General features: G+C 43.9%; 1 protein-coding gene across 7 annotated transcripts in view; it reads right to left on the bottom strand.

Moving 5' to 3' along the window:
- rrbp1b (ribosome binding protein 1b) overlaps nt 1-11,813 on the bottom strand; it is a 32,513-nt gene extending 20,700 nt beyond the window's left edge. For 3 of the 7 annotated variants that reach the window (XM_090204938.1, XM_036949790.2, XM_021568310.3), the window contains exons 1-3: nt 9,177-9,307; nt 1,672-2,356; nt 10-161 (exon numbers count right to left, since the gene is read on the bottom strand). In XM_090204938.1, the coding sequence (XP_090061064.1) occupies nt 10-161; nt 1,672-2,356; nt 9,177-9,206 (867 nt within the window). In that variant the 5' untranslated portion in view covers nt 9,207-9,307. Of the gene's footprint in view, nt 1-9; nt 162-1,671; nt 2,357-5,577; nt 6,102-9,176; nt 9,308-11,085 lie in introns of those variants that run through there. The other 4 variants (XM_036949791.2, XM_090204937.1, XM_021568309.3 and 1 more) reach the window with 2 other exon arrangements.
- Between the last annotated feature and the right edge of the window lie 12,582 nt (nt 11,814-24,395).

The raw sequence follows: 24,395 nt of genomic DNA, 5'->3' as shown, positions 1-24,395 counted from the left end.
ATACTGTACCAGTTGCCAGGAGTCGAGGCCAGCCTTGTCACTGAGCACTTTGATGAGCCTTTGGGCCTCTCCCTCGCTGAATGTCATGCTGCTCACAGTAGACAGTAGAGTCTTGTATGGCAGGAGGAGGGGAGCATCAGCAGAGTCGACGGCAGCAACCACTACAAGGAGAGAGAGTGAGTTGGGCGATACGTGTGCCAGGGAGTTCCCTATGTCAGGGGTTACAGGATGTACTACTTGCCTATCATTTGGATGACTTACTAGTTCATACATTGAATAATAAACACACTTTTCTATAACTTGGATGGTTTACTTTATTACTTGGATGAATGACCAGTTTGTAACTTCGATTAATTACTTGATTGTTTCTTACTTGTATGAGTTACTGTAGACTAGTAGTAAACAAAATATAAGTTGGGGATGGTTAGAGGGGGAGGTCTTGGGAGAATGAAGGGCCATGTGATCTTCAATTCTATTCTGAACAAAATTATTAGAACGCAACAATTTCGAAGATTTTGCAGAGTTAAAGTTCATATAAAGAAATCAGTCAATTTAAATAAATGCATTAGGCCCTAATCTATGCATTTCACATGACTGGGCAAGCTACCCCATGGGTGCCCCCCCTCTGATGATTCCGCAGGTGAAGAAGCCAGATGCGAGTGTCCTAGGTTGGCGTAGTTACAGGTGGTCTGCGGATGTACTTACTGCCAAATTCTCTAAAATGGAGTTGGAGGCGGCTTATGGTAGAGAAATTAACATTCAATTCTCTGGCAACAGCTCATGGACATTCCTGCAGTCAGCATGCCAATTGCATGCTCCCTCAACTTGAGACATCTGTGGCATTGTGTCGTGTGACAAAACTGCATATTTTAGAGTGGCCTTTTACTGTCCACAGCACAAGGTGCACCTGTGTAACAATAAGGATACAATCTTTACTGTCAGTGATGTAAACAAATTTGTGCACAAAATTTGAGAAATAAGCTTTGTGCTCATGGAACATTTCTGAGATCTTTTATTTCTCCTCATGAAACCAACACTTTACATGCTGCGTTTATATTTTTTGTTCAGCTTAGATGACATAGGGTCTAAACAACAACCAGAACCCATTGCTTTCAATTGGCCTTTCATCATAATACCAATGCTTCACTAGAGACACTGAGCTAACAACTTCTTCTAGGAATGCAGAGGTTGTTAGCAGGGCTGGGGTAAATTTCTAATAGAAATAACTGAATTTCTAATTCAATAATTGAAAAAAAGTGCATTTATTTTCAATGACTTCTTGATTAACATAAAAAGGGGAATCTATTCATGCTAAGTTATTTCATTCCTAAATTTTATATTAAATTAACTTCCTGAATTGACTTAATTGAATTTGGCAAGTATCCTAGTGGTAAAGAGCGTTGGGCCAGTAACCGAAAGGTCGCTGATTCAAATCCGAGCCAACTAGGTGAAAAATCTATCATTGCGCCCTGAAGTAAGGCACTTAACCCTAATTGATCTTGTAAGTTGCTTTGGTTAAGAGCGTTTGCTAAATGACTAAAACAAAAAAATGTCATTCGAATTGACTCCAAACCTCATTTATAGAGTACATGAATTGCAATAGTTTTATATTAAGAGTTACCATATAAACAAAAGTAAATATGTGATCAAAGCAAATTATTTACTACCAACCTGGCTCAGCCTTTGCTTTGGATTTTTTCTTCTTAGCAGGTGCCTCAGCCTTGAGCTCCTCTGCCTTGGCAACGGGTGCGGCGGGAGAGTCACTGGACACCGGAGTGGGTGCGGCAGTCACCGGGGCAACCTCAATCGCCACAGGTGGCACGACCATGACGGGCACTTCCTTGGCGATGGTCTCTGGGACGACGGTAGGCTTGGCAGGTGCCGGCGCCACCTTAGCCACCTTTTTCTTCTTTTTCGGGGAAGGAGCGGCAGCCTCTACGGCCACTGGGGCAGCACAAGCGACCACGACAGGATCCGGTGTAGCAATGGGCTCTGGTTCAGGCTCAAGCTCGGGGGCAGCGAGGGGCTCAGGTTCGGGTTCGGGCTCGCTAGCGGACTCTGCGAACGGTTCTGGGAGATCCCCGTTGGGCCGCTCTTCCTTCTTCTTGGCTTTGCTTTTGTTCTCCAATGCCTTCTTCTTCTTATTCTTCATAGAGAGCTGGGTCTGGGCAGACTTGCCCAGCTCATGGCGGTGCTTGGCCAGGGCTTCCTCGTACGATGTCTCCTTCATGGAGAGCGTGGAGACCAGAGCAATGCCGATGGCGGAGACTACCATGAATCCACCAAAGACCATGAAGCCGAGGGTTTGGGGGTCGTAAACGTCCATGTCTTTAAAAATCTTGTCCCTCCGCAAAGCCTAGCACAAAAGAAAGTAGAGGTTGCGATTAGCTAGGTGTCAAAGGATGCGAGCCATAATCATCAAAAGTCACAACATAATGTTTAGTAAATTGGTTCAATGACGGCCAGTTCACAATTTAGATTTTCCCCCCACTCAATATATTTATCAACCACCAGGGTGACATTTCACAGACAGATCAATGAGTTAGCCAGTTAACTTCGGTAACCGCCAAAATATAACTCCTATTTTTCTGGTTTTCCAAGAACGCTGATCTATGGCGATATAAATTAAGAAAACATTTGTTGTTTCAGAATATTTACAAGAGTTACACAAACAAAATTAAGTTGATGCTGGTAGCAAAACTTCCAAAAATGTGCTCGCTCATGTGTATTATTGTTTAAAAGCCTTAATTTATTTAGAAAAATGTTTTGGCTGGCTCACTGATCTAATATATTACAATGATCAGTCAAATAGGAAAATCACAAGCAGGAGTAGAGATGGCACACATGAGTGTCTCGCAGAAGTTGAGAAGTTCATACCAGTAGGCTATTAGTCCCCTGCGGTGCAGGAGATGACTGACACACGAAAGGCACTAATCACAATAAATATACATTTTACTGAATCTGTAATCCTTTGCATACTTTTCAAAATTAAGTAATTGATTATCAACCTAATCTAACAGTCACCTACCTATCCATGGATGAATTTATTGAGATTTTATAACAGTAACCAGATTCTTATAGTTTAGAGTTAGGCTGTCTTGTTTTAGTGGCTTTTTAGTTTCTTGTTTTTCAGTTTTGGTAGGAGTCTTCGATGAAATGTTAACGTCGAGGGAATAATGTTGAGGATGGGCAAAAATAGGGATAGGGTCTATGTGTCTCACACATTCCGGTCACTACATTGGTAAAGGTCGACCAAATTTTGCTGGCTAAAAACAACAATCTTTCCATAGCTATACGACCAGCTCCTGAACGTCTAATAGGGTTAAAGAAAAACAGATGTCTGAGAAAAGCTTATCCCCTCCTTTCCCATCTACGTTCATGTAAAAAAAAATGTACTTCGTCTCCAGTTTGCAGAGGATACACCTGTACGCAGTTGCACTGCACAAATTCAATATGAGTTACTTGACCAGGAACCATTCCGAAGAAGGACTCCTTCAAGAGTGGGCTTTCAGCTACTCATAGGCATGAGAGGCAATGCTGACTCTATACAGTAGATAATGTTTGTGTACCAAATGGTACCCTATTCCTTATGTAGTGCTCTACAGTTGACCAGGGCCCTCCGTTCAACAGTAGTGCACTACCAAGGGAATAGTGTGTCATTTCGGACATAAACAAATGCTGACTAATCGAGTGAAGACTTCCATGCTTTCTCTCTTCAATAGTCAAATACTCAATCAATCGGAAAGCAATAGTAGCAATCTTATGGAATACAAGCATTTGGGTATCCATTCTGAAACTGATACTTTGGGATAAAATGCTTTAGTGTTGAATTTAAAATGACTTGACAAGGTGATTCGGAGATATTCGATCAAACTGAAATAAACTCCTAAAGGAGCAAACTGTTGATTTACATCAACATTAGCCTATAAATAAATAGAGTCACTGATCAATCTATCGGTTTTGCAATAGGCAACAACTAGTCATTCTAATAATGCTATAAAACAAAACATTGTTGTGCACTGTTCAGTGTCTAGCTACAGGTTGTTACAACAGATAATGTGATTTAAATATTTTTGGTATCCATTATTGGGAGTTGCACGGAGAATTTGACCATCCTTAACTTTGCAATACTATTTTCGTTCTCGATTCGGCCAAACATGTATCTCCTAAAATGTCCGTGTCCAGTTGCAGATGGTGGGTTTGAATTTAGAAAACGCTCTGTTATTAAAACAAAAATGTTGCTCCATGTAGTAATCCAAAAATATGTACGCGCCATCTTGTCCATTTCAAATCTTCTCTTAGATCAAGACAGGTGAGTCATCATGATACTTTGGGGTGGACCCACCGGTCTCAATCAATGGTAGAAAATTATCTGTACTACACCAAACAGTACCTAACCTGTAACTCCCAGTAATGGATACCAAAAATCATTGGATAAATCACATTATCTGGTGTAACAATCTGAAGCTAATCATTCGAATGTAAAAATGCCCAATGTATCAAAACACACTACAGACATTTACCCTAACTGTAGATAATGCGGAACTCTCGAGAGTGTAGAAGGGGCTACGTGTCTCTACAAACAATTAACCCCTTGTGATGTACCCCTCTTGTTATGTAACGAGAAGAGTACAGTTGCCTTAACGTTTCTACCTATAGTCTACTTGACCACTTGCCAGTTTCACAAAGTTTATTGGCATCATACAACTTTACAACTTACAGTACCTCAAATATGCTACCCATTAGTTAAACAATTAATAATTTAAAAGCGTTGTAGAGAATATTATTGAGAACAGGTTTATGCAGTGTTAAAATGTTTCACCACAGGCCGGGCTACAATAGCCCATGTTATATACTGGTCCTTATTTTCATTATGTAGTGTTTTACATTTTAAAACATCTAGCATACCCTCCACACGAAATAAATGTAACTGAACAATTTGTTTTCGTCGTCTCTAGCTAAGAAAACTTAACTCGTGTCCAGTGTCCTTAGCTACGTGTCCTCCAGAGACGGCCTACAACCATCATTAGAGCCCGTTGATTGATCACTCATTGACCGCAGCATCTCAATGTGTTTGATGTTGAGCCCTTTAACTCAAGAATATGAGCCAGGAGATAAGGCTATCCCGATACCATGAATACAGCCATTGAAATGCATCTCAATGCCAAACGTATGATATTTGAGACGTCACTTGGTTAGACTATGTAATATAAAAAAAAATATTAGTCTGGGTCTACAGATGCAGTTAATCAGAATAGGGCACCAAAAATGAGTAAAAAGTAGGCTTAGGCTTCCACAAACATTAATCAATACTGTCTATTCTTTCACACTGAAAAGATCAAGCAACATTGTATCATGAAAAGTAATGATAGTTCCGAAGTCAAAGTTTCAAGAACATATTTTTTTTTCTCTCAATGTGAAAAATTATCAATTCATTTTCCGACATGCATTTGTCTATTCGTACGAGGCTGGGTTACAACGGTACAACTGTTCCTTACACTACGCTCAGTTAAGACCATTTCCTATTCTTTTTAAATGATTCATACTTTTTATATATATATTTTAAGAATCTCTTACCGCGACCACCAATGTTCACTCTTTCTGAATAGCCGCTGAGTGTGGAGTCGTGGCACTTTCTCTGAGCTGGCGAAAAGCCATCACGTTGCCCAAAAAACTAATTTCAAAGAGCGATTTCATTGGGTAGAGGGAGATCAGTCAAAGGCATTTAAACTTACCACGTCATTTTTAGGGTTTCAATTAGTTACCACAGCCACAAAGTGAATATGTCGCAAAAAAAATAATGGAAAATAAATACATATATATTGGTCTTAATTTAAGGTTAGGGTTAGACATAAGTTTAGGGTTAGGTTTAAACTCAGATTTTAAAAAGATAATGGTAGAAATTGGCGGGGGTTTATGACTTTATGGCTGTGGTAAGTAGCGAGGACAGTTTTAGGCTGCACGATACAAAGGAGGCGTGACTGTCCAATAAAACCCGACTTTTGGGATTTGTAGTCTCAAATCTAGGTCTCCGTATCTATTTCTGTTGGACTGTTCCATCAGTATCTATTTATCTCTCTCTCTCTCCCACACACACACACTTCACTCGGTTTCTTCCTATTTAAGTGAACCTGAATACCCAAGTACTATGCATATCCACATAGCCCACATGTAAAAACACCTGTAACAATATACACATTGCAACACCCATATACACACACACTTAACTTTGTTCCATCACATTTAATTGAACCTGAATTCCCAAGTTATATACATATCCACATAGCACACATGCAAAGACACCTGTAACAATATACACATTGCAACACACACACACATACCTCACCTACACCCAACTGCAGACACACACCTTCAAAGCACAGCACACATCCTTGACATGTGTTTGCTCCCAATTGTAAGGCAAACACAGTTAGGCAAGCAGGCCAGGTAGAACCGGGAAACTCTTGGCACCAGTTAATCATTATCATCGGTTTCCAAACACAACAAGGAGTACTGGCATTGGACCTTTCTTGTAGAGAAGAAAGTAGAGTTGTATTAAGAAAAAAAACATGGCAACACTTTACTGGAATAGACTATCTACTGACATAATACTATATCCACAGATTCAGAGTGAGCTAATCAAGCAAGCCATACTCGATGCTCGTTCTACCTAAGTCAGGCGAGAGAGACGACTGCAGGCCTACTAATCAAACACAACACAACTACTTTTTGGTGTGGTAAGACATCTCTAAGATGATTGTGACATAAATTCCTGCATGTCAACAGACTTGCAGTTAGCATTTACTTTACCAATGTTGTCCCATTGCACCATAAGGAGCATAAGCGGTGGCGGATTTAGGTCCAGGCGACATGGGCAGCAACCCAGGGCGGCATCTTGCCGGGGGCGGCACGGGGCACCCGCACAAAACAGTTTGGAATGGTGACAACTGCGAGATCTGTTTTCTACCTTTCATTTGCACGTCACGTCAATGATATCATGTCTTACTCACTTTGGCTGCGGAGAGGTTGATCACACAGTCTTCCGGAAAAGCTGGTGCTCTCATGCATGTTTCAGTGTTATTTTCCTTGAAGCGAGCATAGAAGTAGTTTAGCTCGTCCGGTATGCTCGTGTCACTGGGCAGCTCTGGGCTGTGCTTCCCCTTGTAGTCTGTAATGGTTTGCAAGCCCTGCGACATCCGATGAGTGTCAGAGCCAGTGTAGTATGATTCGATCTTAGTCCTGTATTGACACTTTGCCTGTTTGATGGTTCGTCGGAGTGCATAACAGGATTTCTTATAAGCTTACGGGTTAGAATCCCGCTCCTTGAAAGCGGCAGCTGTAGCCTTTAGCTCAGTGGGGATGCTGCCTGTAATCCATGGCTTCTGGTTGGGGTATGTACGTACGGTCACTGTGGGGACAACGTCGTCGATGCACTTATTGATGAAGCAAATGACTGATGTGGTGTACTCCTCAATGCCATCGGAGGAATCCCGGAACATATTCCAGTCTGTGCTGGCAAAAACAGTCCTGTAGCTTAGCATCTACTTCATCTGACCACTTTTTTATTGATCTAGCCACTGGTGCTTCCTGCTTTAAGTTTTGCTTTTAAGCAGGAATCAGGAGGATAGAATGGACAGATTTGCCAAATGGAAGGAGAGGGAGAGCTTTGTATGCGTCTCTGTGTGTTGAGTAAAGGTGGTCCAGAGTTATTTTTCCTCTGGTTGCACATTTAACATGCTGATAGAAATTTGGAAAAAACGGATTTAAGTTTCCATGCATTAAAGTCCCCGGCTAATAGGAGCGCCGCCTCTGTGTGAGCGTTTTCCTGATTGCTTATGGCGGAACACAGCTCATTCATTGCTGTCTTAGTGCCAGCATCTGACTGTGGTGGTATGTAAACAGCTACAAGGAATATAGATGAAAACTCTTGGTAGGTAGTGTGGACTACAGCTTATCATGAGATACTCTACCTCAGGTGAGCAATAACTCGAGACTTCCTTAAATATCGTGCACCAGCTATTGTTTACAAAAATACATAGGCAGCCACCTCTTGTCTTACTGGACTCCTCTGTTCTATCCTCCGGTACATCGTATAACCAGCCAGCTGTATGTTGATGTTGTCGTTGTTCAGCCACGACTCCATGAAGCATAAGATGTTACAGTTTTTAATGTCCCGTTGGTAGTTTAATCTTTCGCTTTTATTGTCCAAAGATTACACATTTGCTAGCAGAATGGAGGGAAGTGGTAGTTTATTCGATCGCCTACAAATTCTCAGAAGGCAGCCGGACTTTTGGCCCGTCTTTCTCCGTCTCCTCTTCAAGCAGATCACGGGGATTGGAGCCTGTTCCCGAGGAAGCCGTAGGGCCAGACGGATTACCAGGATGTGTACTGCTTCCCCCTAAGATACCTACTGCAGCCCTCATCCTCCACATACAACACCCGTTCTGCCAGTCACATTCTGTTAAAGGTCCCCAAGGACACACATCCCTGGGTCGCTCCTTTTTTCAATTCGCTGCAGCTAGCGACTGGAACGAGCTGCAAAAAACACTCAAACTGGACCGTTTTATCTCCATATCTTCATTCAAAGACTCAATCATGGACACTCTTACTGGCAGTTGTGGCTGCTTAGCGTGATGTATTGTTGTCTCTACCTTCTTGCCCTTTGTGCTGTTTTCTGTGCCCAATAATGTTTGTACCATGAACTGTGCTGCTGCCATGTTGTTGTCATTTTGTGTTGCTGCTATGCTATGTTGTTGTCTCAGGTCTCTCTTATGTAGTGTTATGGTGTCTCTCTTGTCGTGATGTGTGTTTTGGCGCATATATATATATATATATATATATATATATATATACACACAGTTGAAGTCGGAAGTTTACATACACTTAGGTTGGAGGCATTAAAACACGTTTTTCAATCACTCCACAAATTTCTTGTTAACAAACTAAAGTTTTGGCAAATCTACTTTGTGCATGACACAAGTCATTTTTACAACAATTGTTTACAGACAGATTATTTCACTTATATTCACTGTATCATAATTCCAGTGGGTCAGAAGTTTACATACAGCTTGGAAAATTCCAGAAAATTATGTCATGGCTTTAGAAGCTTCTGATAGGCTAATTGACATCATTTGAGTCAATTGGAGGTGTACCTGTGGATGTATTTCATGGCCTACCTTCAAACTCAGTGCCTCTTTGCTTGACATCGTGGGAAAATCAAAAGAAATCAGCCAGGACCAAGAAATGTAGACCTCCACAAGTCTGGTTCATCTTTGGGAGCAATTTCCAAATGCCTGAAGGTACCACGTTCATCTGTACAAACAATAGTACGCAAGTATAAATACCATGGGACCCCGCAGCTGTCATACTGCTTAGGAAGGAGACATGTTCTGTTTCCTAGAGATGAACGTACTTTGGTTCGAAAAGTACAAACCAATCCCAGAACAACAGCAAAGGACCTTGTGAAGATGCTGGAGGAAACAGGTACAACAGTATCTATATCCACAGTAAAAACGAGTCCTATATCGACATAACCTGAAAGGCCACTGCTCCAAAACCACCATAAAAAAATGCCAGACTACAGTAATGTTGTAAATGACTATTGAAGCTGGAAATGACTGATTTTTAGTAGAATATCTACATAGGCGTACAGAGGCCCATTATCCGCAACCATCTCTCCTGTATTCCAATGGCAAGTTGTGTTAGCTAATCCAAGTTTATAATTTTGAAAGGCTAATTGGTCATTAGAAAACCCTTTTGCAATTATGTTAGCACAGCTGAAAACTGTTGTTCTCATTAACGAAGCAATAACACTGGCCTTCTTTAGACTAGTTGAGCATCTGGAGCATCAGCATTTGTTGGTTCGATTACAGGCTCAAAATGACCAGAAACAAATAACTTTCTTCTGAAACTAGTCGGTTTATTCTTGTTCTGAGAAATTAAGGCAATTCCGTGCGAGAAATGCCAAGAAACTGAATATCTCGTACAACGCTGTGTACTACTCCCCTCCCTTCACAGAACAGTGTAAACTGGCTCTAACCAGAATAGAAAGAGTGGGAGGTCCCAGTGCACAACTGAGCAAGAGGACAAGTAAGTTAGTGTCTAGTTTGAGAAACAGATGCATCACAAGTCCTCAACTGGCTGCTTCATTAAATAGTACCCACAAAACACCAGTCTCAACGTCAACAGTGAAGAGGCGACTCTGGGATGCAGGCCTTCTAGGCAGAGTTGCTAAGAAAAAGCCATATCTCAGACTGGCCAATAAAAAGAAAATATTAAGATGTATATGTTTTTATAAACACTGAGTGCACAAAACATGACAGACTGCCCAGATGAACCTAGGAGAAAACTATGATCCCTTATTGATGTCACCTGTAAAATCTACTTCAAATCAATTTGTATTGGTCACATACACATGGTTAGCAGATGTTAATGCAAGTATAGCGAAACGCTTGAGCTGTCAGGCCCTGATCTGTTTCACCTGTTCCTGTGATTGTCTCCACCACCTCCAGATGTCGCTTATTTCCCCCATTGTATTTATCCCTGTGTTTCCTGTCTCTCTGTGCCAGTTCATCTTGTATGTTAGTCAAGTCAACCATTTGTTTTTCCCCGTTCTCCTTTTCGCTAGTCTTTATGGTTTTGAGTCCTGCCTGTCTCTGGACCCTTCGGTACCTTTTGGACTGGTTTTGACCCTTATGCCTGTCCACGACCATTCTCTTGCCTTACCCTATTGGATTAATAAATATTGTAAGACCCCAACCATCTGCCTCCTGTGTCTGCAGCTGGGTCTCGCCCTGTGTCATGATAGTACGAACTGGCCATGACAGACCCAGCAGACTTGGACCAGCTCTGCCAAGCTGTCTCCCTGCAGGGAGCCACCATTGGGAGACATCAGGAGTTGCTACGGGGCCTTTTGGAAGGGCTCAGTTCTTTGACGGAACGCCACCACCGTAGGTTAAAGGCTATTATGGAGAAAATCCGGGAGTTAGCTCAGACTGTTTGCAACCCCAATCACCTAGTCATTATTTTTCCTTATCCGTGCTGAGTTTGTACAGCCTATCCCGACTCCCCATGAACCCCACTTACCACCTCCAGAGCGATTTTCAGGGTATCCAGGTACGTGCCAGGGTTTTCTTTCTCAGTGCTTGCTTATTTTTGAGCTACAGCAATCTTCGTTTTCTTCAGACCGATCGAAGATAGCGTATATAATTACGCTAATGTCGGTAAGGGCACTCTTTTGGGCTACGGCAGTTTGGGAACAACAATCTGCCATTTGCGGTCATTTGGAGGAATTCGTGGCAGAGGTGAGAGGTTTGAGTCTCCGGTATCGGGAGAAAGGCAGCCAGCAAACTGCTTGACTTACGTCAACTCCCGTAGTGTGGCAGACTACGCGGTGAAGTTTAGCACGTTGGCCGCCGAGAGTGCCTGGAATCCGGAGTCTTTTTTCGATACTTTTCTGCTCAGGAACTGCCGGCGTACCTCGACTCTCTTATCGCCTTAACCATTCAAATAGATGGACGTCCAAGGGAACGCAAGAGTGAGAGGGGGTCTGGTCTCGGGCACACTCGTGCATATGGCGCGTTCACCTCCTTTGAAATCCGGAAGTTTCCGAAGGCAGCCCAGCTCTCTCATGAATCTACAACGGGTGAGTTGGATACTCCTGAGCCTATGCAGTTGGGAAGAACTAGGCTATCAGTTTGGGAGCGCTCACAGAGGATGAATAATAACTGTCTGTATTATGGAGGGGCAGGACATTTTATTGCTACCTGCCATATTAGGAAACCCTTGTCTCTAGTGGGTACCAGTACTATGGTGAGTCAGACTGGGAGTTCCCTAATTCCCATCACCCGCACATCCCTTTTTGCTCTTGTGCTGTGGGGAGACCAATCTAAGTCTATCCGAGTGCTCATTGACTCTGGGGCTGATGAATGTTTTATGGATGCCACGACAGCTTCAAGACTTTCCCACTCAGTCTCTCTCTGTTCCCATGGATGCTAGGGCACTGGATGGCCGCTCTATATGGGAAGTCACCCATAGTACTGTGCCCGTTCAAATACGGGTTTCTGGTAACCACAGTGAGACTACAGTTCCTCCTCATTGCATCTCCCCATGTTCCGGTTGTTTTGGAATTTTCCTGTCTCCAAAAGCACAATCCTGTGATTGACTGGACCACAAGCTCCATCCTGGGTTGGAGCCCATTTTGCAATTCCCACTGCCTTCAAGCAGCACAGCCTTACCCTAGTCGTCTTCCTTAGGAGGTTAGCAAGACTGTGGATGTCTCTGTAATCCTCACGGAATACCATTACCTCCTGGAAGTGTTTAGCAAGGCACATGCTACTTCCCTTCTCCCGCACTGTCCTTATGATTATGCCATTGATCTTCTCCCAGGCACTACACCACCTCGGGGTCGGTTGTACTCTCTGTCCCGACCAGAGACCATTGCTATGGAGGAGTACATATCAGAGTCTCTGGCCACTGGGGTCATCTGCTTCTCATGCCGGTGCAGGGTCCTTTGTGAAGAAGGACAAGACCTTGCGCCCGTGCATTGACTACTGTGGACTTAACGATATCACTGTTAAAAATCGTTACCCCCCACTACCTGTCCTCGGCATTTGAACTTCTCCAAGGGGCTACCATGTTTTCCAAGTTGGACCTGCAGAATGCCTACCACCTGTTTTGGATACATGAGGGGGATGAGTGGAAGACAGCCTTCAACACAGCCAGTGGACATAATGAGTACCAGGCCATGCCATTTGGACTCACCTGTCTTCCAGGCTTTGGTTAACATGTCCCGAAGCACATCATTGTGCTAAACCGGTTTGTTTGTCTACCTGGATGACATCCTGTTTTTTTTCCCGATCTTCCCAAGAACATGTACTCCATGTCAGACAGGTCCTTCAGCGCCTCCTGGAAAACCAATTATTTGTGAAAACCGAGAAGTGTGAGTTCCACCACTCTTCTATCACCTTTCTGGGATGTGTCATTGCTGAGGGCAGTGTTCAGATGAATCCTGGAAAGGTGAAAGCAGTGGTGGATTGGCCTCAACCAATGTCCAGGGTGCAGTTGCAACAGTTTCTTGGTTTTGCAAACTTCTACCGCCGTTCATTCGGGATTACAGCACCCTGGCGGCCCCACTCTCGGCACTCACCTCCCCCAAGGTACCGTTCAAATGGTCTCCAGCTGTCAACAAAGCCTTTGTGGACCTGAAGCATCGGTTCACAACAGCACCCATCCTCATCCATCCGGATCCCTCGCGTCAATTTGTGGTGGAAGTGAATGCTTCGGATGTTGTGGGGGCCATCCTATCCCAGCGATCTGCCCAGGACCAGAAGCTTTCCTGTCCCATCGTCTCCATCCTGCTGAGAGGAACTACGATGTTTGCAACGGTGAAGATGGCGTAGGAGGAGTGGCGACACTGGCTGGAAGGAGCAGAGTAGCCATTCCTGGTCTGGACCAACCATAAACTTGGAATATCTCCATTCAGTCAAGCGCCTCAACTCAAGGTAGGCCCGGTGGGCCCTCCTGTTTACCAGATTCAATTTTACCATTTCCTACCGTCCAGGGTATAAAAATGTGAAGCCTGATGCTCTCTCCCAACTATACAGTTCCTCTGCCACACCCTCGACCTCTGAAACCATTCTCCCTACCTCATGCCTTGCTGCCACTGTGGATTGGGGTATTGAGAATCTGGTTCGCGAAGCTCAACGCTCCTAGACTGGACCTGAAGGAGGCCCGGCTAACCGGCTGTTTGTCCCTAACCCAGTCCGGTCCCGGGTCCTGGAATGGGCTCATTCCTCCAGGTTGATGTGTCATCCAGGGTCCCGTCGTACACTAGCCTGCCTTCGACAACCTTTCGGGTGGCCCACAATGGTCCCTGACGCCTTTGTCACTGCATGCACTGTGTGCTCAAAAGCAAGACTCAACTGCAAGCTCCTACTGGCCTTTTGCAGCCACTACTGGTTCCTCATCGTCCCTGGTCTCCTATATCTCTGGACTTTGTCACTGGGCTCCCTCAGTCTGATGGCAACACTGTCATTCTGACGGTAGTCGAACGGTTCTCTAAGGCCGCCCATTTCATCCCTCTCCCCAAACTAACGGTCAGTCGGAGCGAGCCAACCAAGACCTGGAGACCACCTTAAGGTGCCTGGTCTCAACCAAACCCACTACCTTGAGCTGTCAACTGGTCTGGGTGGAGTATGCCCGGAACACTCTTCCCAGTTCTGCCACGGGACTCTCCCCTTTCAGGTGCTCCATTGGGTATTAGCCTCCACTCTTTCCTGAGCAGGAGGTCAGCATACCCTCGGTCCAGATGTTTGTACGCCGCAGTGCATGTACCTGGAGAAGAGCCAGGGCGGCTATTCTCAAGACCAACTCCAGGTATCGTCGACAAGCGGACCGTCACCGGACCCCAGCTCCCCATTACCACATTGGGCTGAGGGTATGACTTTCCACTCTGGATCTGCCCCTTCGGATAGAGTCCCGCAAGCTGTCTCTCCGGTTCATTGGTCCTTTACCCATCTCTAGAGTCCTGAGTTCCACTGCTGTCCGTATTGTTACCCCGTACCCTCCGTAGTCACCCTACCTTCCATTTGTAGGATTAAGCCTGTGTTGTGTCTCACTGTCCTTTTGTCTTTTGTTTTCAAGCCCATCCCTCCCCCTGGATTATCGGTGGCCAGCTAGTGTAAACGGTGAGACTCCTCCTGAAGGTTCAACCACGGGGTTATGGCCCAGAGGAGAGGTGCTGGGTCCCTGCTAAACACATCTTGAACCCGGCCCTCATCGCCGACAACCTGCTCAGCCAGGTATGTGCCCAGGTAGGACACCAAGTGGCGTCCCTAGGTTGGAATACTATCATTCCCTGATCTGTTTCACTTGTCCCTGTGATTGTTTACACCCCCTCCAGGTGTCACTTATTTTCCCAGTATAGTTATCCCTGTGTTTCCTGTCTCTCTGTGCGAGTTCATCTTGTATGTTAGTCAAGTCGACCAGTGTGTTTTTCCCATTCTCCTTTTGTTTTTCTCTTTTTGATAGTCTTTCCGGTTTTGACTCCTGCCAGCCTCTGGACTACTTTCTCGCCTGCCTGATCATCCTGCCTGCCCTGACCTTGGCTACCTGCCCTTCGGTACCTTTGGGACTCGCCTTGTGTCATGATAGTGCTTCTAGTTCCGACAGTGCAGTAATATCTAACAACTACCTAATACACACAAATCTAAAGGGGTGAATGAGATGGATAAGCGATAGCCGAGCGGCATAGGCAAGGTGCAGTAGATGGAATAAAATACAGTATACACATATGATGTGACACGTTAACATTATTTGTGGCATTATTTAAAGTGATTAGTGACAAGCCAAATTTCTTCAGCCCCCTGAGGTTGAAGAGGTGCTGTTGCGCCTTCTTCACCACAATGTCTGTGTGGGTGGACCATTTCAGATTGTCTGATGTGTACGCCGAGGAACTTAACTTTCCACCTTCTCCACTGCTGTCCCTTCAATGTGGATAAGGGGTGCTCCCTCTGCTGTTTCCTGAAGTCCACGATCATCTCCATTGTTTTGTTGACGTTGAGTGAGAGGTTGTTTTCCTGACACCACACTCCATGTGCCCTCACCTCCTCCCTGTAGGCTGTCTCGTCATTGTTGGTAATCAAGGCCACTACTGTTGTGTCATCTGCAAACTTGATGATTGAGTTGGAGGCGTGCATAGCCACGCAGTCATGGGTGAACAGGGAGCACAGAAAGGGGCTGAGCATGCACCCTTGTGGGTCCGCAGTGTTGATGGTCAGTGAAGTGGAGATGTTGTTTCCGACCTTCACCACCTGGGGGCGGGCCGTCAAAGTCCAGGAGCCAATTGCACAGGGCGGGGTTGAGACCCAGGGCCTCCAGCTTGATGATGAGCTTGGAGAGTACTATGATGTTGAATGTGGAGCTGTAGTTAATGAACAGCATTCTTACATGGGTATTCCTTTTGGCCAGATGGGATATGGCAGTGTGATGGCGATTGCATCATCTGTGGACCTGTTGGTGCGGTATGCAAACTGAAGTGGGTCTAGGGTGGCCAGTAAGATGTAGGTGATATGATCCTTGACTAGTCTCTATAAGCACTTCATGATGACCGAAGTGAGTGCTACGGGGCGGTAATAATTTTAGTTCAGTTATCTTTGCCTTCTTAGGTACAGGAACAATGGTAGCCATCTTGAAGCATGTGGGGACAACAGGCTGGGATAGGGAGCAATTGAATGTCTGTAAACACATCCGCCAGCTGGTCTGCGCATTCTCTGAGGACACGGCAACGGTTGTCGTCTGGGTCAGCAGCCTTGCAAGGGTTAACACGTTTAAATGTTTTACTCACGTCGGCCACGGAGAAGGAGAGGGGGGGTGCACAGTCCTTGTTAGCGGGCTGCAACGGTGGCACTGTATTATCCTCAAAGCGGGCAAAGAAGGTGTTTAGTATGTCTGGAGGCGTGACGTCGGTGTCCGTGACGTGGATGGCTTTCTTTTTGTAGTACGTGATTTCCTGTAGACCCTGCCACATGCATCTCTTGTCTGAGCCGTTGAATTGCAACTCCACCGTGTCCCTGTACTGGCATTTCACTTGTTTGATTGCCTTACGGAGGGAATGACTACACTGTTTATATTCAGCCATATTCCCAGATCTCTTTCCATGGTTAAATGTGGTGGTTCATGCTTTCAGTTTGGCGCCACCATCTATCCACGCTTTCTGGTTAGGGTAGGTTTTAATAGTCACAGTGGGTACAACATCTCCAATGCACTTCTTTATAAACTCATTCAATGAGTCAGTGTATAGGTCAATGTTCTCTGAGGCTGACCAGAACGTATTCCAGTCCGCATGCTCAAAACAATCTTGAAGCGTGGCTTCCGATTGGTCAGACCAGGGTTGAATGGTTCTCGTTACTGGTACATCCTGTTTGATATTCTGCCTATAAGACGGTCGGACCAAGATGGCGTCGTGGTCGTATTTGCCAAAGGGAGGGCGGGGGATGACTTTGTATGCATCGCGGAAGTTAGAGTAGCAGTGGTCGAGTGTACTACCCCTGCATGTAGTATAATCAATATACTGACAGAATTTAGCCTGCCTTGTTCTCAAATTTGCTTTGTTAAAATCCCCTGCTACAATAAATGCAGCCTCCGGATACATGGTTTACATAGAGTCCATTGAAGCTCCTTGAGGGACGTCTTGGTGTCTGCTTGAGGGGGAATGTACACAGCTGTGACTATAACTGACGAGAATTCTCTTGGTAGGTAAAATGGCCGGCCTTTGATTGTTTGGAATTCTAGGTCGGGTGAGTAGAAGGACTTGAGTCCCTGTATGTCATTAATCATGAAGCATACAACCCTGCCCTTCCTTTTCCCAGAGAGATGTTTAACATTGTCGGCGTGATGCATGCAGAAGCCCGATGGTTGAACCGATTCCGACAACATATCCCGAGAGTGCCATGTTTCCGTGAAACAGAGAATGTTACTTTCTCTGATGTCTCTCTGGAAGGCAACCCTTGCTCGAATTTTGTCTACCTTGTTGTCAAGAGACTGGAGGCCGCTCCGTTTTGCCACTTCTGCGGCACAGTTGTTTTAGGTCGGCTACGGTGATTAGATTCACTGTCCTGGATGGTGATCCGAACAAGGGATCCGCTTCGGGAAAGTCGTAATGTTGGTAAGTTGCCGTTGCTCTTATATCCAATAGTTCTTCCCGGCTGCATGTAGACTTAATATTTCCTTGGGTAATAATGTAAGAAATAATACATAAACTAAATACTGCATAGTTTCCTAAGAACTCGAAGCAAGGCAACCATCTGTCGGCACCATCTTGAAGTGGAAGAGACAGGTTAAAAAATATTTTTAAGCCTTGAGACAATTAAACATGGATTGTGTATATCAAATTTATTTTATATAGCCCTTCGTACATCAGCTGATATCTCAAAGTGCTGTACAGAAACCCAGCCTAAAACCCCAAACAGCAAGCAATGCAGGTGAAGAAGCACGTATATGTGCCATTCATAGTGCTGAATGGGCAAGAGAAAAGATGTATGCGCCTTTGAACGGGGTATGCCAGGCATACTGGTTTGAGTGTGTCAAGAACTACAACAATGCTGGCCTTTTCATGCTCAACAGTTTCCTGTGTTTATCAAGAATGGTCCACCACCCAAAGGACATCCAGCCAACTTGACACAACTAGGGGAAGCATTGGAGTCAACATGGGCTAGCATCCCTGTGGAACGCTTTCAACACCTTGTAGAGTCCGTGCCCCGACGAATGGAGGCTGTTCTGAGTGCAAAAGGGGGTGCTTTCTGGTCACTTGTTAAACTACATTTGGGATGGAACTAGCTAATTCAAGAACTAGCTTTTCTGTTCCCCCTTAGAAGGAAAATGCACTACAAACATAGCTATGTGTACACATTTTATAACACAGGGTTAAAGTTTACACCCAAGAATGACCGGAACAGTGAAAAGCAAATCTCTTACTGTAAAAGTAATTTGCCTTTCTCAATCACACCACTGACACAGTTGTCAGTCAAGACTCTTAAAATACATTTTCTATCAGCAAAGATACAAGAGAGCATATTACCGTCCAGTGATTAAACCACTGTAATTTAGACCTAATTGAAGAAAAGGCAATGATTGACTTTGCCTCCCACACCCCCTTTGTCAAAACACCCCAGTCATTGGGTGACCTCATTGATGGTGGCATTTCTCAGGTGTGTTTTTGCATACGTCACGGTTTAAGATAACTCCCCATATCTGACCATGATCGCAGAAGATAAATGAACACATTTGTATAACAGGCTATGTTTGTGTTATACTCAATTGGGTTAAAAAAATGTTTTTGTTGTATACTTAAACTTTTTACTATATACACTACATATACAAAAGTATGTGGACAAGCCTTCAAATTGGTGGATTCGACTATTTCAGCCACACCCGTTGCTGACAAATATATAAAACCGAGCACACAGCCATGCAATCTCCATAGACAAACATTGCCTTACTGAAGAGCTCAGTGACTTTCAACGTAGCACCGTCATAGGATGCCACCTTTACAGTTCGTAAAATGTCTATGCCTCGGTCAACTGTCCTATCTCAGCCTCCAGTATTTATGCTGCAGAGGTTTGTGTCGGAGGGCTAGGGTCAGTTTGTTATATCTGGAGTACTTCTCCTGTCCTATTCGGTGTCCTGTGTGAATTTAAGTGTGCTCTCTAATTCTCTTTCGGAGGACCTGAGCCCTAGGACCATGCCTCAGGACTACCTGACATGATGACTCCTTGCTGTCCCCAGTCCACCTGGCTGTGCTGCTGCTCCAGTTTAAACTGTTCTGCCTTATTATTATTGGACCATGCTGGTCATTTATGAACATTTGAACATCTTGGCCATGTTCTGTTATAATCTCCACCCGGCACAGCCAGAAGATGACTGTCCACCCCACATAGCCTGGTTCCTAGGTTTAGATTTCTTCCTAGGTTTTGGCCTTTCTAGGGAGTTTTTCCTAGCCACCGTGCTTCTACACCTGCATTGCTTGCTGTTTGGGGTTTTAGGCTGTGTTTCTGTACAGCACTTTGAGATATTAGCTGATGTACGAAGGGCTATATAAATACATTTGATTTGAAAGTGCTGTTATTGTGAAGTGGAAACATCTACGAGCAACAACGGATGTCGATTATGGCAGCCCCCTGCACCTCTCTGATTCAGAAGGGTTGGGTTAAATGAGGAAGACACATTTCAGTTGAATGCATTCAGTTGTACAACCGACTAGGTATCCCCCTTTCCCAATGGCAGCGAGCTTTAAACCACTTGCTTATGGTGATCTTAGGCTTGTGTGCGGCTGCTCGGCCATGGAAATCCATTTCACAAAGCTCTCAATGAACAGTTCTTCTGCTGACATTGCTTCCAGAGGCAGTTTGGCGGTCCCGTTCTGTGAGCTTGTGTGGCTTACCACTTCGAGACTGATCCATGTCTTCGGCGCCCGGGGAACAGTGGGTTAACTGCCTTGCTAAGGGGAAGAATGACAGATTTTTACCTTGTCAGCTCAGGGATTTGATCCAGCAACCATTTGGTTACTGGCCCAACGCTCTAACCATTAGGCTACCTGCCGTTGGACTCTGGAGCAGTGGAAACACGTACTCTGGAGGGATGAATCACACTTCACCATCTGGCAGTCCGACGTACGAATCTGGGTTTGGCGGATGCCAGGAGAACGCTACCTGCCCCAATGCATCGTGCCAACTGTAAAGTTTGGTGGAGGAGGAATAATGGTCTGGGGCTATTTTTCATGGTTCGGGCTAGGCCCCTTAGTTCCAAAAAAGGGATGCTACAGCATACAATGACACTAGATGATTCTGTGCTTCCAACTTTGTGGCAACAGTTTGGGGAAGGCCCTTTCCTGTTTGAGCATGAAAATGCCCCTGTCCACAAGCAAGATCCACAAATAAATGGTTTGTCGAGATTGGTGTGGAAGAACTTGATTGGCCTGCACAGAGCCCCGACCTCAACCCCATCGTACAACTTTGGGATGAATTGGAACACCAACTGCGAGCCAGGCCTAATCGCCCAACATCAGTGCCCAACCTCACTAGAGCTCTTGTAACTGAATGGAAGCAAGTCCCCGCAGCAATGTTCCAACATTTAGTGGAAAGCCTTCCCAGAAGAGTAGAGGCTATTATAGCAGCAAAGGGAGGAACAACTTAATATTAATGCCCATGATTTTGGAACGAGATGTTTGACAAGCAGGTGTTGACATACTTTTGGTCATGTTGTGTGTAAGAAGTTAACGTTTTTAAATAGTTAAATGTACTTTAGCAAAACATGTCTTGTGAGATCCATCTCTCTTCAACATCAGATTCACAACTTTTCTGTTCACAATCTAGATCTGTCTCTTTACACTACACAAGTATCTCTCCTGGACCTAGTTTTTGTCGTCATAGTAGTGTAAAGAGGCCATTACTATACATGGAACAGGCCTGGCATACAGACCTACCTTTGTGCTGAGTACATTGACACAGCCTAGCTCCCTCCCTGGGCCTCCCCGGAGCCATAGTGTGGATGACGTGCCAGTGCCCTACTGGGCTAGATGTGATGTTCAGGGGGGTGAAAAAACAAACATGTTTGTGGGACCTTTTCCTCCTCCCTTCAGAACTGGTAAACCTTTGCACCTCAGACTGTCATTCCACTTTAGAAGAGAATCTGTATTTACACTGACAAAGAGGTAGATTTTCATTGTTGTTAAAATTAACCTGAAGGAGAGGCAGAGTGAGAAATACACTGTATGAGGGACTGTGGGTCATCAAAAGGTTTTCAAAAGTTGTTTTACAGTAAACATCCAGGGAAAAACTTAAGAAAAACAGTTGTGTCCTGAACAAGTGTGGTCTGCAGCTAATTGAAATGTTTATGCAATAATTATGAACTGATTCGGCACGTAGACCACACATACTCAGGAATGGACCCAACACTCCACATTTCTCTGATAGAACCTGGGAAAACAGATCATTTCTATTTCACATTTCTGAGGAGGACAAAGGATTTATTTATTTTTTGCCCAGAGGCTACACCATGGGACATTAAATGTTTGCTCAGCATGTTTGCTTAAAAAACATATTGGAGACTCCTACTAGTTTCGATAATTGTTGGTGGGTGCAGATGGATGCCAAAAGATACACATACCAACAAAAAAAATCACATAGAAATTGATATATTGCGGGTTAGTATTGAATGGAATCATGAGAAAAGAAGTAGGCCTATTTTGTAGTGTCATTATTTTAAAAAAAATATTTGCAACAGTGGAAATTTGGAGTAGGTTTATTTGCAATCAAGTTCGCCCACTCCTAAGTGATATCCTGCCAAAAGAACAGAAGTTTGCATAGTGCAAACATGTGCCAAGAACACAATGACCATATAAACCGGTGAAACGTTGATAAACCGCTGAAACGTCAGCCAGAAATCCCAAATATGAGGCAGGATTTTGATTCTGTATACAGTACACTACATGGCATGCAGACCTGGGTCATGTTCATTATGCGCCAAATGGAAGAAAACGGAAACGCTCATTTTCTGTTGCAAAACGTTTTAAAGAGCATTCCATTGCATGCCCTCATAAACATGACCCAAATCCCTGAGGCTCATGGAAAATGTGACATCTGGTAACTGCACTTTTAGGAAGTTAAATAGAAGAGAGATATAGTTGGGGGCGGTCAAATATATTTGGGAAGTCTGACTATTTGCTTTAGATGTCACGGGCGTGGATAACGCAAGGGAAAAGTTACCCCCCCAACACACAAAAGCAAAGGTGAGCAAACCTCTGGTACATAAATTGCCCTAACATGCCAAAGGCTTGTCAAGACAAGAGAAAGTTTAAGGTCTGGTGTCATCGTAGTAAACTGTCTACATAGTTACTACTTTGCAATCCTTTTTGAATATTAGGTCAAACTGAATCTTTTACCAACGAATGCAACAATAGCGCAGAGAACGGTTCATTTAGTTTCTGTTTGAAGCACTTAACAATGAGAAGCTTTCTTATTTGTTATGAACTTAAGTAGTACACTCAAAGTGTGATTCCGTGATTCCATCTATCAATTGGGCTACATCCAAAATTCCAAAAACAATATTTATCAAAGTCATCCTGAAGCAAAAAAAATTATGATAAAACATCAATTTCTGATAAATAATTATTAGATGCTGCAACATCAGTCTTTGCAAGCAAAAAGTATACTCTTTCTGGAAAATGCTGAGTTCCTGTAGTAGTGTGATTTGTGTACTGTGCTGAAATGTCCACTTAGGGTTTTGCTCAAGACACATTGAAGGGAGGGAGAGGTATGTGGGATACATTACAGACACATTCAAGCAGAAAATTGAATTATAGGTAAAATGGGGTAAACAAAAATTGCATCTCAGACATATCCTTTCAAAATTCAGTCAGAACAGTGTTGGATATTCTGGACAGCTGAGCGCATGAATGAACATTGTTAGATAGGAGAGGGGAGCTGCTGTACATTCAACTTTTTCCCAAAAGTGAGTTGCCACTGCTGCGTTTTATGTACATTATTATGTAATGTTACATAATGTGCAGAAAGGGGAGCTCCTATGGTTACATGCACCACTAGAAGCTCGTGGGATAGGGGCAGTGATAGGCTAGAGCCAAATTTGAGGTCTTGTGAGCGGAAACTTGAACATTGTGAGAACTTTATGCTTCTTTCGGGGCACTTTACAGTGAACACAGTAGCTAATAGGTTATTGTGGTTATTTAAGCATAATGTAGGCCTACCAACAAAACCAATGGAGCAAATCACAGAACATTTTCACATGGAAATAGCTTTTATAAAAGTTTACATTATGAAGGGCTTTAATTAATGATTTTTACTTGGTCTGTGACACCATGGGCCAAATAGGTGACTGTAAATTGTATTGTGTTGTATGATGTAAGAAACCACTTTACAAAAAATATATATTTTATCACCATACAGAGAATTAGACAATGTACAGTAGGCTACCCCTCTGCCTATTGGCTTATTTGCATTTTCAAGCCTGTTTCAAAATACAACACTGCTCCTTTAATTAAGACATGAGCGTTTTCAAAGACATGGGCTTTTCAAAGACATCTTGAAATGTAGCCTACACATTTTGCAGGAAGCAGTAACTCCCCATTGCTGACCTATACTTATCTATAACTGGGCTAATAACTCGCTAACTAGCCGGCTAATTTTCAACCGCAGGTTATTTAAAAAAATTACAATATAGACAATCATTGAGCAGTGAGCACACGCAGAGCAACATAGGACCAGCAATACGTAGCATACAGACAGAGAACAAAAAGCAGCAAGACAAAATTCATAAAAGCTCTGGCACTGAAACGTTTACTGTGCACCTTTGTGGTGTTCCCAAGTCACAGACCCACAAGACTCAAAGAAGAATTCCAGGTATCCGTCTACTCAATTATTTTAGTATGAAGCACTAATCAGTTAATTTTATATATTTTAGGGCTTCCATGTGTGATTCGCTGCATAGATGGCACTCTTATTCCCATCACAGCTCCTTCAGTAAATGAAGGAGATTATGAGAATAAGAAGTCTTTCCACAGCATTAATGTGCAGGTAGGCCTAAGTAGTAGCCTTTAGCATCCCAAATGAAAGATACTTCACAATACAGCTACTACAACTAATTACTGTTCTCACTGTGAAGATTATATGTGATGCAGCCCACATCATCAGCAATGCGGAAGCAAAGTGACTTGGGTCTGTGTATGACTCGCAAATTTTCTGTGAGTGTACACTGAGCGCTAGATTTGCCCATGGTGAGTTTATATATAGCTATATCCTATTATAATCATTATTTTCTTTCCACCTATTGCAACTGAAAATGTAAACCGTATACTCGTATTATCATAGGAGAGTTCGATGGTT

Source organism: Oncorhynchus mykiss, chromosome 17, assembly GCF_057628025.1.
Source record: "Oncorhynchus mykiss isolate SJ-2025 chromosome 17, ASM5762802v1, whole genome shotgun sequence".
Taxonomy (NCBI): Eukaryota; Metazoa; Chordata; class Actinopteri; order Salmoniformes; family Salmonidae; genus Oncorhynchus; species Oncorhynchus mykiss.
Note: the sequence above shows the minus strand (reverse complement) of the source record. Positions and strands in the feature narration are given on the sequence as shown.